The sequence below is a fragment of the Fukomys damarensis genome, unplaced genomic scaffold, assembly GCF_012274545.1.
Source record: "Fukomys damarensis isolate Sample0158 unplaced genomic scaffold, DMR_v1.0_HiC HiC_scaffold_19, whole genome shotgun sequence".
Classification (NCBI taxonomy): domain Eukaryota; kingdom Metazoa; phylum Chordata; class Mammalia; order Rodentia; family Bathyergidae; genus Fukomys; species Fukomys damarensis.
In genome coordinates, this window is record NW_022900931.1 from 66,012,858 (window position 1) to 66,027,575 (window position 14,718).

Below are 14,718 nucleotides of genomic sequence, written 5' to 3' on the forward strand. Positions count from 1 at the left end.
AAAAAAAAAAAAAAAAAAAAAAATCGTAATGCCACACAACCACCGAACTGGCTAAAATAAATAATTTCAAGGGATATCAGCTGTTGATGAAGACACAGAGCAAAGGAGCTCTGATACTCTCTTGGCAGCAGTGGATGTTGGTACGGCCACTACAAAAACGGTTTGCCCCTCTACTAACATTGAGCATGTGAGCCTGCAGTTCCGCGTGTGGTGCACACCCGACTGAGATGCGTGCAGGTGTTCACGAAGCCCACTGGGAATGTTCAGAGCAGCTCTAATTGCAACGCTGACAATGACACCTGTCCAATTCCCTTCAACACACAGCTAAATAAACTGCACAGCATTCACACAGCAAAAGAAGAAATAACATCCCCACACAACATGTATGAGTCTTGCGAGCATAATATTTGGTGAAAGAACCCAGATACAAAGGAAACACGCTATGTGCTCTCCCTAGAAATGGGAAAACTAATCTTTGGTATTAGAAGTCCAGTTACTGGGGACCATTGTGAGGGGACAGTGGCAGCAAGCGGGTAGTAGAGATGTCCTAGGGGTCTCTGTCAGGATGGATTCATTTATCTGCGTACTTACTGCTCAGGCACATTCTGTTAAAAAAACATTTTAGCGAAACACTTGTGATCTGTGCCCTTTCCTATAGAAATGTTACTCTTTAACAAAATTCACATTAACACTTATAAAGTATCATCCATGTAAGTACAGCCATGCACGATACAAGAACATTTCGGGCAATGGCAGGCCACACGTAGGGCGGCGAATCCCGAGGTGCCACCACGCAGGTGCGTGGGTTCACTCGGTGACATCTGCACAGAGACAGAGCATGTCCCCCGGGCTGATCTCCAGGCCGTGAGCCGCACCCAGGCAGGGCAGTGCTGGGCGCAGGTGGGTGTTCTGAGGCCCAGCCTCGGACACACACGACCCTTGTACTGAGTCTTCAAAGTGACCCGCGGGACACTCGGCCGGTCGCTAAGGCTCCCAACGTGCATGTCCAGCCCAAGCCTCTCTGCTGAGCCTGCAGCTCCCACGTCCTCCTGGACATCTGCCCTCGAGCAGCCCACAGCTCCACACCCTCTGCGCTGTGCCGCCTGGACTCACCCCGCTGCTCAGGCCCAGTTCTCCCTCAGGTTCCATCCGGGTCTGTGAAGAGCTCCATGGCGCCTGGCACCCGTGTTGAGCCGCTGTAACAAAATGCCGCGAACTGCAGTTTGTAAACAACGGAAATGTTTTCCCACAGTCCTGGAGACTGTGAAATCAGACTCCAGCAGAGTCGGTGTCTGACAGGGCTGGCTGTCTGGTGCAGGGATGGTGCCTTCCTGTGACCTCTGCATGGAAGAACGGTAAAATGGGCTCTTTGGGATCTCTGATAAGGGCGTTCGTCTCATTCACCGGCCTGACCCGCATGTGCCATCATGTTGCAGGTTAGGGGTTCAAACAGGAAGTTTGGATGTGGGACTTGGGTGACAGCACTGGGCAGGGAGAGCACCTCCTTTTAAACTGCAGACACCATTTGTGTCCTGACACAGGATCTTCTGAAGCAGGTCCTTACCTTCCCTCTTCCAGCCTCTCATTTCCCATTTTAGGATCCTCTCTGCCTGTTCCTGCAAGGGGCCACTGAACCACATTCTGAGTTTGCACCTCCTCTCCCTGTTCCCCCGGGACTACGGGTTTGTCCTGACTGCCACCCTGGGAAGACCCTACAGCGTTTTTCTGTTGGATCCCATTCATCTCTGAGCTTTCCAGCTGGATCTAGAGACCAGGTCAAGTGTCTTGGTGAAGGCCACAGAGACCAGCAGTCAACCGCTTTCCCCTTTGACAGCAGCCTATGTCCATCGACCGATGAATGGACGTCCACCTAGGGGAGACCTCGCAGCCATGAAAAGGACGGAAGCATCAGCCACCCTCCCGCATGGACGAGCCTGGAGAACGTGGGCTATGGAGAAGCCAGAGAGTGATGGTCACACGTCGTGTGGCTCCTGTTTGCATGCACTGTCCGGAGTAAGTCTCTGGAAATGCACGATCGTCTGGTGTTTGCTTGCATCTGGGGGAGAAGCGGACGGGAAGTGGCCGTATAGTTGGTAGAAGATCTCCTCCTGGGGCTATAAAAATGCTTTGCAACTAGACAGAGGTGATAGGTGCAGAACATTGTGGGCGGACTAAATGCACTGACTTGTTCCCTGTGGAACGTTTTATGATGTGAATTTTATCCCAGTTTAAAAAACAATGTAGGTGTTGAAGTCAGACCTTTAGGGTTCTAACACACACCTCATGGCCTAGTCCCTGGCCACTGCCGCAGGCTCGTTTGGGAGATGGGGATCACCCCGCTTTGCTCTGCAGTTCATCTCTGCGTTTCAGGGAACCAACACTGCAGTTCCCGCAGCGCAGTGTCTGACCTGCAGTAACCCCAGCAGCGGTCAGCCTGAGGTGCCAGTCGGCGTGCGTTCAACCAAGGGCCGAAGGCTGCCAAACGATCATTCATGCACGACTCCCCTGCCACAGGGGGAGGGGAAGACTGGTGTACACGAGAGCAAAGGAGAAGCACGGGCCTATTTCATGTGTCCATAACCAGAATTGTCTCACTTCCCCTTCCCCGAAATGCCCCTTCCTGGGAGTCACCCAGTTCCTCCTCTACTCTTCCTACCCCTCCTCCGCCCCAAGTCTGACTTGTCCCCCACAAACCATAGCCACAGCTTCCTGCCCCGCCTTCTCACCTTCCAGCCTGTCACCCGCATGCATCGCCAGCAGTGTGAGTTCCCAGTGCAGCCCCAGCCCGGCCCTCCCCGCTAAACACCCGTCAGGGAGAATTGTTCCGGCCCCCTCACAGTATCGCCTTCCCCTCGTGCGGCTCCGTGCCTCCTGGTGCTCCGCTGCACAGCCCCACAGCCCCACGAGGTTGTCTCTTCTCTCCAACCCTGCAGCTGGGCAAGCTGCACCCTCCCCCGATGCCCGCACTTTCCCACAGGTGGCGTTGGAGAAGGGTTTGTCCACCTCAAGGCTGTCTGTATCTGGGCACTCGGGCGGGGTGACTCCTTGGCCTGGGAGTTGTCCTGTGCATTGTGACTCACAAAATGCCAGCAGTTCCCCCCACCCACCATGACAACCGGAAGTGTCGTTAGGTTGTGCCAGATGCAGAAAAGCCCACACTGGGAATCAAAATCCCCAGCATCTGTGCTTACTCAGCAACTGGAGCAGAAGGACAAATTTTCTCTAGTTCTTCCTCTAAAGATCACCAAAATCACCATTTTTCAATATCGTCTAGTTATTTTGTTTTGGGTTGTTTTTTTTTTCTTTCAGGTTTTTGTTTTTGTTTTTGCTTTTTTGAGACAGGGTCTTGCTTTGTAGTTCAGGCTGACCCGGCTCTCACTATGTAGCCCAGCTGGCTTTGAACTCTCAGAGGTCCTCCTGCCTCTGCCTTCTTGCCTGTTTTCAGAACAGTTGAAAGCATTTCAGTTCCGTGTCATCATATTTATGTAGGACACTTGGAGTTTTCCTCACCATTTTCATCATCTTCACTCTTCTGCTGCAAAACCACTGTGTGTCACACCAGGGAAACACAGGCTGGAGTAGAAGCCAGGAGGGATGGACCATGCCTGTGATCCCAGCACTCCAGGAAGCTGAGGCAGGAGGATGGAGTTCAAGCCCGGCCGGGACCACTTAGTTGCTTAGCAAGACTCTGTCTCAAAATTTAAAATAATAAAAAGGCTAGAAATGTAGCTCAGTGTGAAAGCCCCAGGTTGATTACCCAGCAAAGAAAATCAACAAAATTAAAAATTGGATCTTCGAAAAGATGAACCAAACAGACCAACTTTTACCTAGGAGATTAAGAAAATAATCACAATTATGAAAATCATGAGTGAAAATGATGTTCATCCTGATTTTAGAGAAACAAATAAAAAGGATTTTGAGAGATTACTATGAACAGTTGTGCATAAATGAGCCAGATAATCTAAATAACTGGTCAAATTCCTAGACACAATCAACCTACCAAGACTGAGTCATGAAGAAATAGGTAACCTGAATAGATTAATAACTAGTAAGGGTATTGAATTTTTTTAAAAAAGAAAAACCTCCCCACAAAGAAAACTCATTGAGTAGACCGCATACCTGGTAAATTCTACTAAGTACTTAAAGAGGAATTAGCATTAATCTTTCTTAGTCTCTTCCATAAGATTACAGGGAAGGGAACACCTAGGTCATTTGAGAAGGCCAGCACTACCCTGCTACGAATGCCAAAGATGCTACAGGAAAACAAAACTACAAACCAACAGCACTGACGAATATTGATACACCTCAACCAAACACCCTCAACCAAACAGTCCCCAGCTTAATTCAGAAGGCAGACACCGTAGCCAGAGGGACTTACTCCTAAAAATGTAAGATGGTTCAACGTGTGAAAATCAATCACAATATGCCATATTGATCGAAGGGAGAAAATAACAGGATTATCTAAATTGGTGCAGACAAGGCAGTTGATAATATTCCGCACCCTTTCATGATAAATGCGCTCGACAAGCTAGGAATAGAAGACAATTACTTCAACATGATAATGTTGGTATATGGGAAAAAAATCGTAGTTGACATGGTTTTACACAATAGTAAAAGACTGAAGTCTTTTCTTCTAAGAGCAGCAAAATAGCAGACACCTGAGTTGCGGTTTCCAGATCGAGTAGGTAAGAAAAACAAATAAAAAGCTGGGACCAGAAAGGAAGAAATACTCCTTTCGGATCGCTGATACTATCGTGGATGTGATTGGCTGTGGGGGCGCGCGCGCGGCTGCTGATTGGCTGGAGGGACCCAGCGCGACCGTCCCGCCCTCACCTGGCTTCCGGGTCCAGAGCCCGGACGACTGTCCCCTCCCGGGCACGCTTGGTGCAGGACCCGCAACGGATCCCTCCAGGGCTCCCGGGCACGCGGCCCTGCATCAGAGTCGGCAGGGAGCTCGAGACGCGGTCTGTTAGGATGGCGTTCCGGGGCGGGAGACAGGAGTTGGTCTCTGCGTGCCAGCCAGGAGCCTGGGCAGCCTGTCGGCCTGCGTGGCCAGGTCAATCCGAAGGGCAGCCGGCCAAGCAGTGTGTCTGCAGCCATAGGGTCAGGGCCTTGCTAAGTTACCGATCCGGCTCCTCGTCCGTCAGTGCAGGAGTGGCCCACCCCGTCCTAGCCTGCCCTGCGCGGTGAATGGGTCACTTAGGCCCCGGGTGTTGGGGGCCGCCCCTGAGCGGGGCAGAAAGGAGGAAGGGGGCGCAGATACTTCCACCTTTGGCCAAGGTCTGGCTTCAGCAGCTGTGCCAGGAGCTGCAGTGTGCAGCCTCTGAGGGACTGCGCAGTAAGCCCTCCTGTTCTGGGCCTCCCGGCCTCCTGTTCTGAGTACCTACCGGCTTTCCCCACCTCTCCAGCCCGCGGACCGACGGCCCCTGAGTGACTGTCCAGCCTCTGGCCGGGAGCCGGGTCTCCTCGGTCTGCTCCTGTAATCCTAGAGTCCTGCTGCTTTTCTTCCTCTGCAAAACCCTGCCGGATGCCCTTACTGTGTGAGCTGGCAAATGTGGTAACTCTTTAATTTTAATTCTTTTTGGTACCAGGGATTGAACTCGGGACCTTGTGCTTGCAAGACAGGCGGTGGAACCAAGGAGCCAAATCCCCAGCCCTCTTTAACAACTTTAAAATCCTACTTTTTTTCTCTAATCACTGCTCTTTATCCATAAGTAAACACGGGTAAGATTATCACACATTTATCATTGAGATAAGCCTGTGTGCATTCTATCAAACATTTATCATGTATTCATCTATACGCACAAGCAGCTTATCAGACATCTTACCACACACACCAAGCACGCTTATCAGACATTTTCACAGCTCGTCATATATTTTCCGTATCTTTGTTTTATTCATTCGTGTATATATGCTAATCGGTATATATACATGGGTGTGCAGTTATATACATTTACACATAATACATAAAGCTTTAGCACGAATGACAAATGATCCAAGTTTCACTCACATATTATGAAATAGCTTGGAGATACCGAAAGAGAGATCAAAATGACATCACAGGGACACATCCCAGCCGTGTGTATTTCAATTTAAAACTCCTTTGTGATCTCCCTCTCCTCAGACTCAGCTTCCACATTCAATGCAGTCCTGGATCGGGGTTGCACCATGTTGTGCAGTAAGGAATTCAGCCTTTCCTGAAGAAGGGCTTTGTCCTGACCTCTGAGAAGCCATCTCTAGGCCCTTGGAAGTGTCTCTGTCCGTCCAGTGGGCCTTACGTCACTGAGTCATCTAAAAATGTGATGGGGGGCCCCCGCCGCCCACACCAGATATGCTTAACAGTGGGCGTCAGAGCGAGAGCTGACCACACCAGATACGGAGCCGTGTGATTCAGAATGGGGACACTGGGTCCAGCGATACCAGCTCAACTTCCGGAGGAGCCAGGAACTAAGGTCAGATACGCAAGACCAACTTGTGCAACAGAGGCACGGTACAAACTCTGTTTGCGTGCCCTTAATCCTAGCACCACACATTCCAGACTCAGCCACCTCTGACCGTATGAGACTTTGGGGGTTCGTCTAGACCCACACCATAACTGTGACACATCATCACATCATGCTGTCCCCAACATTGAAAAGCCCTATCGACTCTGCTCTGTTCACTCTACTTTAGGAGAATATTAAAAGCCAGCAGGCAAAAAGCACAAGGAGAAACCCCGCCTCAGATCTCCCGAGGTGACGTACCAATGACGTAACCAATGTAAGTGACAAAAGGGCCTGAGCCCCTTGGCCTACTGCCAGCTGCGGGCCCAGCCATGAGCAGATTAGTGGCAAAATGGCCTGGGGGTGAGCGGTGTTTCTGGAACTCTGCGGCCTGGGTGCCCCAGACACTAGCCCAAAACCTGTTCGTGAGTTCCTTGAAGTTTGATTGGAAAGACAGGGAACCGGAAGGGTTGGTGCGATGAAGGTGGGCATTCGGGTGAAAATCGGAATGTTTGGTCAGAGTACACAAGAGTATTCTGTGAATGTGTTTACCCGAACGCACTGTGGGGATGAACACTGCATCTGATTGGTGGACATTTCTTCATGCTGTTGTAAAACCTCCAGAAGGCGTGTAAATTCTCCCCTCGGCCAACACTGAGTGAGTATTGTAAATGGGAACCTTACGGAAAAGTTGCCCCAAACCACTCGATTGTTCCTTTGAAACAGTGTAGGATATGTGATAGATAAAGTATGATAGAATCCCATCCTCCGGTTTTTTGTTTGGATTTTGAAGGATGCGTCTCTCAATACCCACAGAGTACTGCTAGCTGTTAACCCACAAAACCACTTCAAAGCAGTCTTGGGGTCCTTAGGCGCCTGAGCTGTCACAAAAGCCAGCGAGCACCACCTAGTGGTGAATGCTGGGATTACCCCTGTGACTTTAGGATATCGGTAACCCTGAAACCTGACAGCCAGGACGTGTTTGGTAATGCCGGACAAACACTCCGACAATGAAGACCACTCCCAGGAGAACTCTGTAACCCGATGGAAATGGTTTACATGGGAACGCACCACCCAGGAAAGGCATTCAGACGCAGGTGGCCGCTTTTCCCCCAGGATCAACTTTGGAACCACCTACGGAATTGCTACCTCTTTGAATTACTCCTGTGGTGCCTAGGAATAGTTCTTAACTGACCCACAAGGGCGTCTTGGCTTATGGGTGGAAACTCCAAAGGGAACGGACTACACCCTGTTTGGAAGACTGACAGCTTGAGTGAAGAGTGAAGAGTCCATTCTGGGAGGTGAACAGCCCCCCAAAACGCATGGGCAGTGGCCAAGGGCCTGGACATATGACCGAGTAGGTGGACCGCGGGAATGGGCCCCTGGAGCTGTGCCTAGGTAAGGCATGAGCCGGTGCGGAGCGGTACAATCAGTACCCCGGGAGATCAGTCTAAACCCCTTACTAAGTGCCACCTCCTCCCCTCTCAAAGGCAATTACTGTCCCCACATTTATGGCAGGCATGGCGAATCCATTTCAAGAACAATTTTACTACCTATGAGTGCATCCACAAGCATTACATTTTGATTTATCGAATGTTTTCCAAACTCTGAATAAATGCAATCATACTTTCTTATTCACTTGCGCCTGGCCTCGTGCGTTCAATATGTTACCTGTGAAACTGACCCATGTTGTTGCCCCTAGAATTAACTAACGTTTGGATTGCTGCATAGGAAAATCGTTTTTCTATTTTATGTTTACGATGTTCGGGTGCTTCGGTTGTTATAAATAATACTGCTGCAAATACTTTTGCACGTGTATTTTGGTGTACACATACAGACCCTTGTGCTGGGTGTGGGTCTAGGAGGAGAACTGACAGTCAGTGAGTATGTGTGTCTTCCACTGTTGTAAATACTGTGCTGGCCTGGGTTTATATTATCACGAACATGTGTGAAAGCTCAGTCCCACACATCCTCACCAACACTTTGTATTATCCGTCTTTGTTACTATTCAGCTGGACATGGACTGGTAGCTTAATGATAATGAAATCATGTAGAGAAAACTATCAGAACTTGGGGTGCAGCTGAAGCTGTGATCGGTCAGGAAAAAGAGAACAAATTAAACATAAAGAAAGTAGAAGTAAGGCAATAATGTGAACAAGGAGATAAAATTATTGCCTCCTTTTGTAATGATTTTTATTCTATTTGTTTCCCCATAAGCTTGAGGAGTTTACAGTGTATAATTCTGTGAGTGGATAACAGCCCTAATCTTACAGTCTGCACCCATGACTTCCTGTCATGAATGGACGGGTTGACTGGTACTAGTTTTGGGCACTACAAGGACCACAGAGATCCTGTCCTCACCCCCCTCACGGTGTCCCTCACGGCTCCAACGCCAGCTCCGTGTCATTGTTTCCTGACCGCGGCAGACTCTCCCTGGGCCACCTGACCTCAGTCACTTCCCGTCCGGGCCATTTCTCCCATGGCCTCATGGGACAGTGCAGACGTCTGAACCTCCGCACCCTGTCCCTCCACGTGTACAGCCCTTCCGTGGGTCCCCATCAGATTCAAGACAGAAGTCAGTGCAGCCAGCATTGCAGACCCTCCCGAGGAGGTGGAGACTGGGACTGAATGACCAGGGGGAGCTAAGAAACGGGGTGTGGTACTGGGGCATCACCGAGGATCCTGCCTGTCCCCTGGTGCTCCCGGGGGGTCACCCCACGTAATTCCTGCTTCTCTGGGTAAACAGGCTTCGGGGGGACCAGAGAGACAGAAGCCCCAGCCTCACCGGGAATACTTTCTCTCTCCCACATCTTCTTTCAGTTACCTGGTTTCTTCTGAACCCCTCCGCTATGATGTTAGAGCAGCGCAGTAAAGGGCCTCTCCCGTCCCAGGATCTGTCGCCGCCGCACATGGGGCTGCCCGGTGAGTGGGATGGGAAGCAGCCGTGGTGGCCTCCAGGAAGCCAGGGTTGGGTTGCTGTGGGGGTGAGAAGAGAGGACGTAAGGGCGGAAGCCCCAGGTAAGCGCTGTGGGTCAGACTTCTTCTGTGAGCCAGCTTCGGGCGGGACCCGGAGAGGGGACTGGGTGTGCGGGTGGTGGTTCAGCCAGGCCGCTGTGAAGACGAGCTATCGCAGGTGCCCCTGGCGGCCCCGGGGTCCGAGTTTTCGGCATCTCTGTGTCTCCATGGCTTCTCTTTCCAGAAGGAAAGCCCCGCCTGGGGGCAGCGGTGGATGGGATGGTGCAACACGATCCCCTGAAAGCGCCCCCGGCCCCGGTGGCCCGAAGCAGAAGACCAAGATGAAGGGACAACGGTGAAGGGGAAACAGCCCCTTTCCTGTCGTGACAGCAAAAAACCCCAAGGAAAGGATACGGAAAACACTAAACTCAAGAGTCCTTGTTATTGGAGGCTCTGAAGAATGTGACTGCGCTCAAATGGTCCGAAAGACCTCCCAAAGCTACACAGATGAAGGCGTTTCAAACACTCTTGCCACGGAAGCATTACAGCAGTCTTGGCTTCGGATGAAAGTTCCATGGTAGGCCCGTGCGGACAGCAAAGAATAAACTAGAGAGAGGCTCTGCGTATGGAACGGCTGATACTTTATCGATGCTTTATCACTGCGTTGAGCTAGGAACACCAGGGTCCTTAGGACATTCTTTTCTTACGGCAGTGGCAACATGAGACAGGTTCGGTTCGCCTCCCCATTTTCCAGCAGAGAAGGCGATGGGCTTGCTCAATGGTCTCTGGACACTGCTACAGGGAGAAACCGATCTCAGAGCCTAAGGAGAGAGCTGGGGATGGGAGACAGAAAGCACAAGCTTGATGTCAACCCCGGGGCGAGTGAGGGATCGGAGGCACTGGAGATCCTCGGAAATTTCATGAACCATCCACCCAGAGGTACTTGGTGAGGCCTCCATCCTGTGGGCTTCTGGAAATTCTCCCCGAAGCTCCTCGTGAATCTGCACGAATAAGAAGTGTGGGCCTTGGAGGAAAGCGAGGGAAACCTGCATGCCTTGTTGACTCCTGACGCCCCTCTCCACAGCACCTGCCAGGCTGCTCAGCTCCTCTTGTTCCTTGGAGGAGACATTGCAGTGCAGCTGCTCCTTCCATGGGACCCCCACTCCTTCCGTGCGGTGGGCGATTGGAGGTGCCCCCGTGGGTGTGGACAGCGTAGACGGCAACTTCCAGGTGACTTCCGCCACCCACGGCCCCTGGGCCAACAGCACCACGAGCCTGTCCAAGGAGCCCGCGGCGGGGATGATCCTGCTCTGCGAGGGCAAGAACCAAAATGGAACCCACGCTTTGAGCATCCTGCTGATGTCAAGTGAGGGGGGCTCCAAGTCTGGGGCTGGGGGGCTGGAGGACGAAGCAGAATTCGGGTTACAGAGGCCTTGGGAGAGAAGCCTTCATCCTGTGCTCTCTGCCCCCAGGAAGGAGTCCTTTGACTCCCCAGTCCTTCCTGAAAGGGCTCCTCCAGGGTGTTACTTATGGGTCCGTCGCAGTCCTGCTGCTCTTCCTCTGCCTCCTCCCCCTGATGTGAGTATGTCTTACCTCGTTTTTATGCTGCTGTAACAACATTGCTGGCACTGGGTAATTCATCAAGAAGAGACATTAGGTCGACTCACAGCTCCAGTCGCTGGGAAGTCCAGGAGCACGAAGCCATCACCTGCTTGGCGTCCGCCGAGGTTCCTGCTGCGTGGAAACACGGCAGAGCACACCCCACAGGGAGACCGAGCAGGTGGGCTAGTGCAGGGCTCTCTTCCTCCTACAAACCCACTAATGCCACTGTGGAGGCCCCATACCTACGACATCACCTAACCCTAGCTGCCTCTCAAAGGCCCCACCTCCAAACACCAGTAACGTGATTTGGGGGGGTTAAGTTTCTGACCCATGAAAACCGGAGCCGGAGGTGGGAATGGTCCTTCTCTGTGAGGGCAAGAACCAAAAGCAGGCCCGTGGCATGGACGTCTTCAGCGCATTTCACAAGGGAGGAACGTGAGGGAGTGGCAGCCTTGTACAGTTCCCAAGGTGCCCTCTGAGGTGGGCCCAGAAGGCCAAGTATTCGGTTTTGTTTTGTTTCACTTTTGTTGAAAAGTAGCAGGTACAGAAGGCCGGGGCACATCTGAAGCATTTTCATCATCTCTGTGCAATTTCAGTTGCGTTAAGAGCAACAGGCAACGGCTAAAAGTGAGGCTCTGCAAAGTCCTTGGTGTCAGTTCTTAAAGACCTTTGAAACTTGGCCAGATGCTTTGGCTAGGAGCCAAGAGTGAGAAGGGCAGAGTTGCCAGAGGTCGTGTCAGAGAGCTGGACAGGGTCCTCCAGCCTGGCATGGCTTGGCCTGAAACCTCGGCCTGGAGCCCTGGGAGAATGCTGAGCTGGGAACAGAAGTGTGAGCTCAAGAGAGAAACAGGCCAGACCGGAAGAGCTGGGAGTCTGGAGCCAGGCAGGAAGCTGTGTCTCTGTCTGAGCAAGGAAAGGCCGGGCCAGAGCCGGGGGAAGAGTTCAGGGGCAGCAAGACAGGTGGGAGAGAAAGGAGAGGAGCAGGGTGGCCGGGGAAACTGAGAGGCTGTTTTCAAAACATAATCAATCAGCTGGACATAAAGACCAATAATGATCTCTCTGCAATGTAAAAGGCACTTTCATAGCTGACCTCACAGGGCCAGTCGCTCAGGAAGTGAAAGCGATTTCCCGAGAGGGTGTGTGGCTTGCCCTGGACAACACAGTAAGTGGGGTGCAGTGTTGAGCTCTGAAGCAGAAGGTCTGGAGCGGACCAGAGCCCACACGGGGATGCGGAGGGGTGGAAAGCCAGAACTGACCGGAAGCTCCTTTCCTTAGAGCGAAACATATCAGGAAGCCGCGGACAAAGAAAATCACAGGCATCGAAGCACAAAAGAGCCCTAGAGTCAGAGCCTGCCAAGAGTCCAAGATGCCTCTGAAGCCCGAGGAACTGGGAAAACCCATAATCGTCCCATCTTCTGAGAGCCAGGGCTTGGTAGGTACCCACTGTGTCCGGAATCCAGTGCCTCTCCGTGGGGAGAGGGCCCTGCAGTGCGTTAGAGGAATCATCCCCAATCCTGTAGGGCCTCTAAATGCGGAATGGGCTAGCAGCTCGTTATAACGAAGCCAAGTCCCAGAGGACTTTGTGGAAGATGAAAATTAAGAGAAATAATTTAAGGAGCAATTAAAACCAACACACACACACACACACACACACACACACACACACACACACACACACACACTGTTGAGGAGAGGGTTTCGGGAGCCCCAAGGACTGGATCAGAGTGGAAGCTAAAGATCTGGTCTGCAGGTGCTCAGCAGGCAGTGACCAGCACTGCACAGATGCCACAGGCCCAAGTCAGCCCAAAACACTTGAAAACAGGCAGAACTCAGCTACTCCTTCATTCTCTGTACCCCACATCTCCAGGGGGGCTTGGGAAGGGCAGTGCTGGAGGTGGCCAGACCTTGCTGTGATTCTCCAAGACCAAATCAGCCCAGCTGCCCTCCCAACACCCTGTGTAAAGAGTTGTGCATCTGTGAAACCTCGCCAGTACTTCCCGCAGTCCCAGCCACGTGTCTTCCGCTCCGTGCCGGGCGATGCTGGGTCTCAGAAATGGACCAGCCCCAAGCCTTGCCCTCAGAGAGGGCAAGCAGGCCGAAGGGGTCGCTGCCCTCACAGAAAGAGGACTGAGCAGGAGGCCCAGAGGAGGGAGGGCCAAATCTGCTGCAGGAAGTCACACAAGCCACTGCCGATGGACCTGAGGAAACCCTGTGGCTCCAGGTAAGGGGATTTACGGGGATGGGACCAGAGGGGAAGACACCACTGCAGGCTCTACGCGTGGGATCGTGAGGAAAGGTTGAGACAAGCCCTGATCCACGTTGCCTAAATTCTGTTCTCAAAGGGGTGCCCTTCTAAGATTTGGGCTGTCACCTCTAGACCTTTCTCCTTTCTTTGCCCTGCTCTGTGCCCCCTTCTAGGAAAACAAAGTGGACCGGAGCCCATGAAGCCTGTGGAGTCTGCCCCACACCTGGAGTCCCCATTAACCCTGGAATTAGCACAGTCCACAAAGCCCTTGGAGCCCCAGAAACCCTGGAGTCCACAGCAAACCTGAAGCGCTCAGTCCCCAAACCCTTCACAGCCCCTATTTGTCGCTCGCACTGGTTCTCCAGTGGTGAGCGTTTAAACTTGGTCCTGACTACAACCCTTGAAGGCAAATCCTATGACTGGTGTTTGGGTAGCCGGAAGGAACATGCCCCGGCCGGAAATGGCGTCACAGCCAGGAAAAATGCGCGTGCAGCTGTAAAACGGGCCGTTCTCAAATAGCTTTTGAGCCCCTACCGTGTGGCCAATACCTGAGGGACACAGACAAGAACACTGAAGCCGCCATATTTGGTCAGATTCCAGCTTCCGTGCTTAGTGGCTCTACCCCCTGTCACCCTCTTTGAACTTCGCTGTCCTCACGACACACACCTGGATGGAACGGGAGCAGGACGTGGCACCCACAGACTCAGGTAGAGAAGAGGCCCTGCAGTGGCCCTGGATGCCAAGATAAGGCCCTGGAACTGCAGCTCCTAGGGCCTTGTCCCTGACTCTCTTATAATGTGAGCTCCGTGGGAACGGGGACCTTATCTGTCTTACTTTGTACTTCTATCACCAGCACCTTGAATTATGCCTAAGATGTAAGAAGTTTTCAAAAATGTTCATCAAATAACTGAATGGTTGGGTAAGGCGCTGTTACATGATTTGAAGCAGAATCATGGTTTTCCTCCTTCCCTGCCCGCCCAGTCTCCTCTCCCCTCCCCTCCCCTCTTCTCTCTGTAACCCTGCAAGACTGATGCACCTGTGGGGTGGGGCTTGGCGGGGCGTCCCTGTGACTGCCAGCAGGTACCCATGACATCCAGGGCCTGGGAGGCTGGGAGGATCCACAGAACAACCAGGCCCACTGACGAGTTAGCCTTCGTGTTGCTCTCCCTCCATTTAGAAGAGACAAAATGGCGGGGGAAGAGTCTGGATAAGAGATTATTGCAGTATTTTTTCACCAAGCTAAAGTCGGAGATCTGGATAAGAGTATTGCAGTATTTTTTCACCAAGCTAAAGTCGGAGACACAGGAATGAGAATGGTATCCTGGCATTAGAAGGGCTACAGTTACGTACTGTCCCCTCAGAATGGATGACAACCTCCTTTTTGGAGCCAGAGAGCAGTAGTTTTCTGCGAGTAGGAAGAGGATCATCTTTTTC

The 14,718-nt window shown here is 52.0% G+C and overlaps 1 protein-coding gene and 1 long non-coding RNA gene across 4 annotated transcripts in view; one reads left to right on the forward strand and one right to left on the reverse strand.

Annotated features, from left to right (window-relative positions):
• LOC104856312 overlaps positions 1 to 3,037 on the reverse strand; it is a 5,037-nt gene extending 2,000 nt beyond the window's left edge. Inside the window, exons 1-3 of one of the 3 annotated variants that reach the window (XR_778588.2) lie at positions 2,727 to 3,037; positions 1,114 to 2,056; positions 519 to 605 (exon numbers count right to left, since the gene is read on the reverse strand). This is a non-coding gene — a long non-coding RNA (uncharacterized LOC104856312). Of the gene's footprint in view, positions 1 to 518; positions 606 to 1,113; positions 2,057 to 2,280; positions 2,473 to 2,726 lie in introns of those variants that run through there. The other 2 variants (XR_004518043.1, XR_004518044.1) reach the window with 2 other exon arrangements.
• Positions 3,038 to 10,499: 7,462 nt separating this feature from the next.
• Positions 10,500 to 14,718, forward strand: part of Siglecl1 (SIGLEC family like 1) — a gene marked incomplete at its 5' end in the record, with an annotated part of 11,911 nt that continues 7,692 nt past the window's right edge. Inside the window, 4 exons of the mRNA XM_010615677.1 lie at positions 10,500 to 10,803; positions 10,910 to 11,015; positions 12,315 to 13,260; positions 13,458 to 14,203. Of these exons, the coding sequence (XP_010613979.1) occupies positions 10,500 to 10,803; positions 10,910 to 11,015; positions 12,315 to 12,597 (693 nt within the window). The remainder of the gene's footprint in view (positions 10,804 to 10,909; positions 11,016 to 12,314; positions 13,261 to 13,457; positions 14,204 to 14,718) is intronic.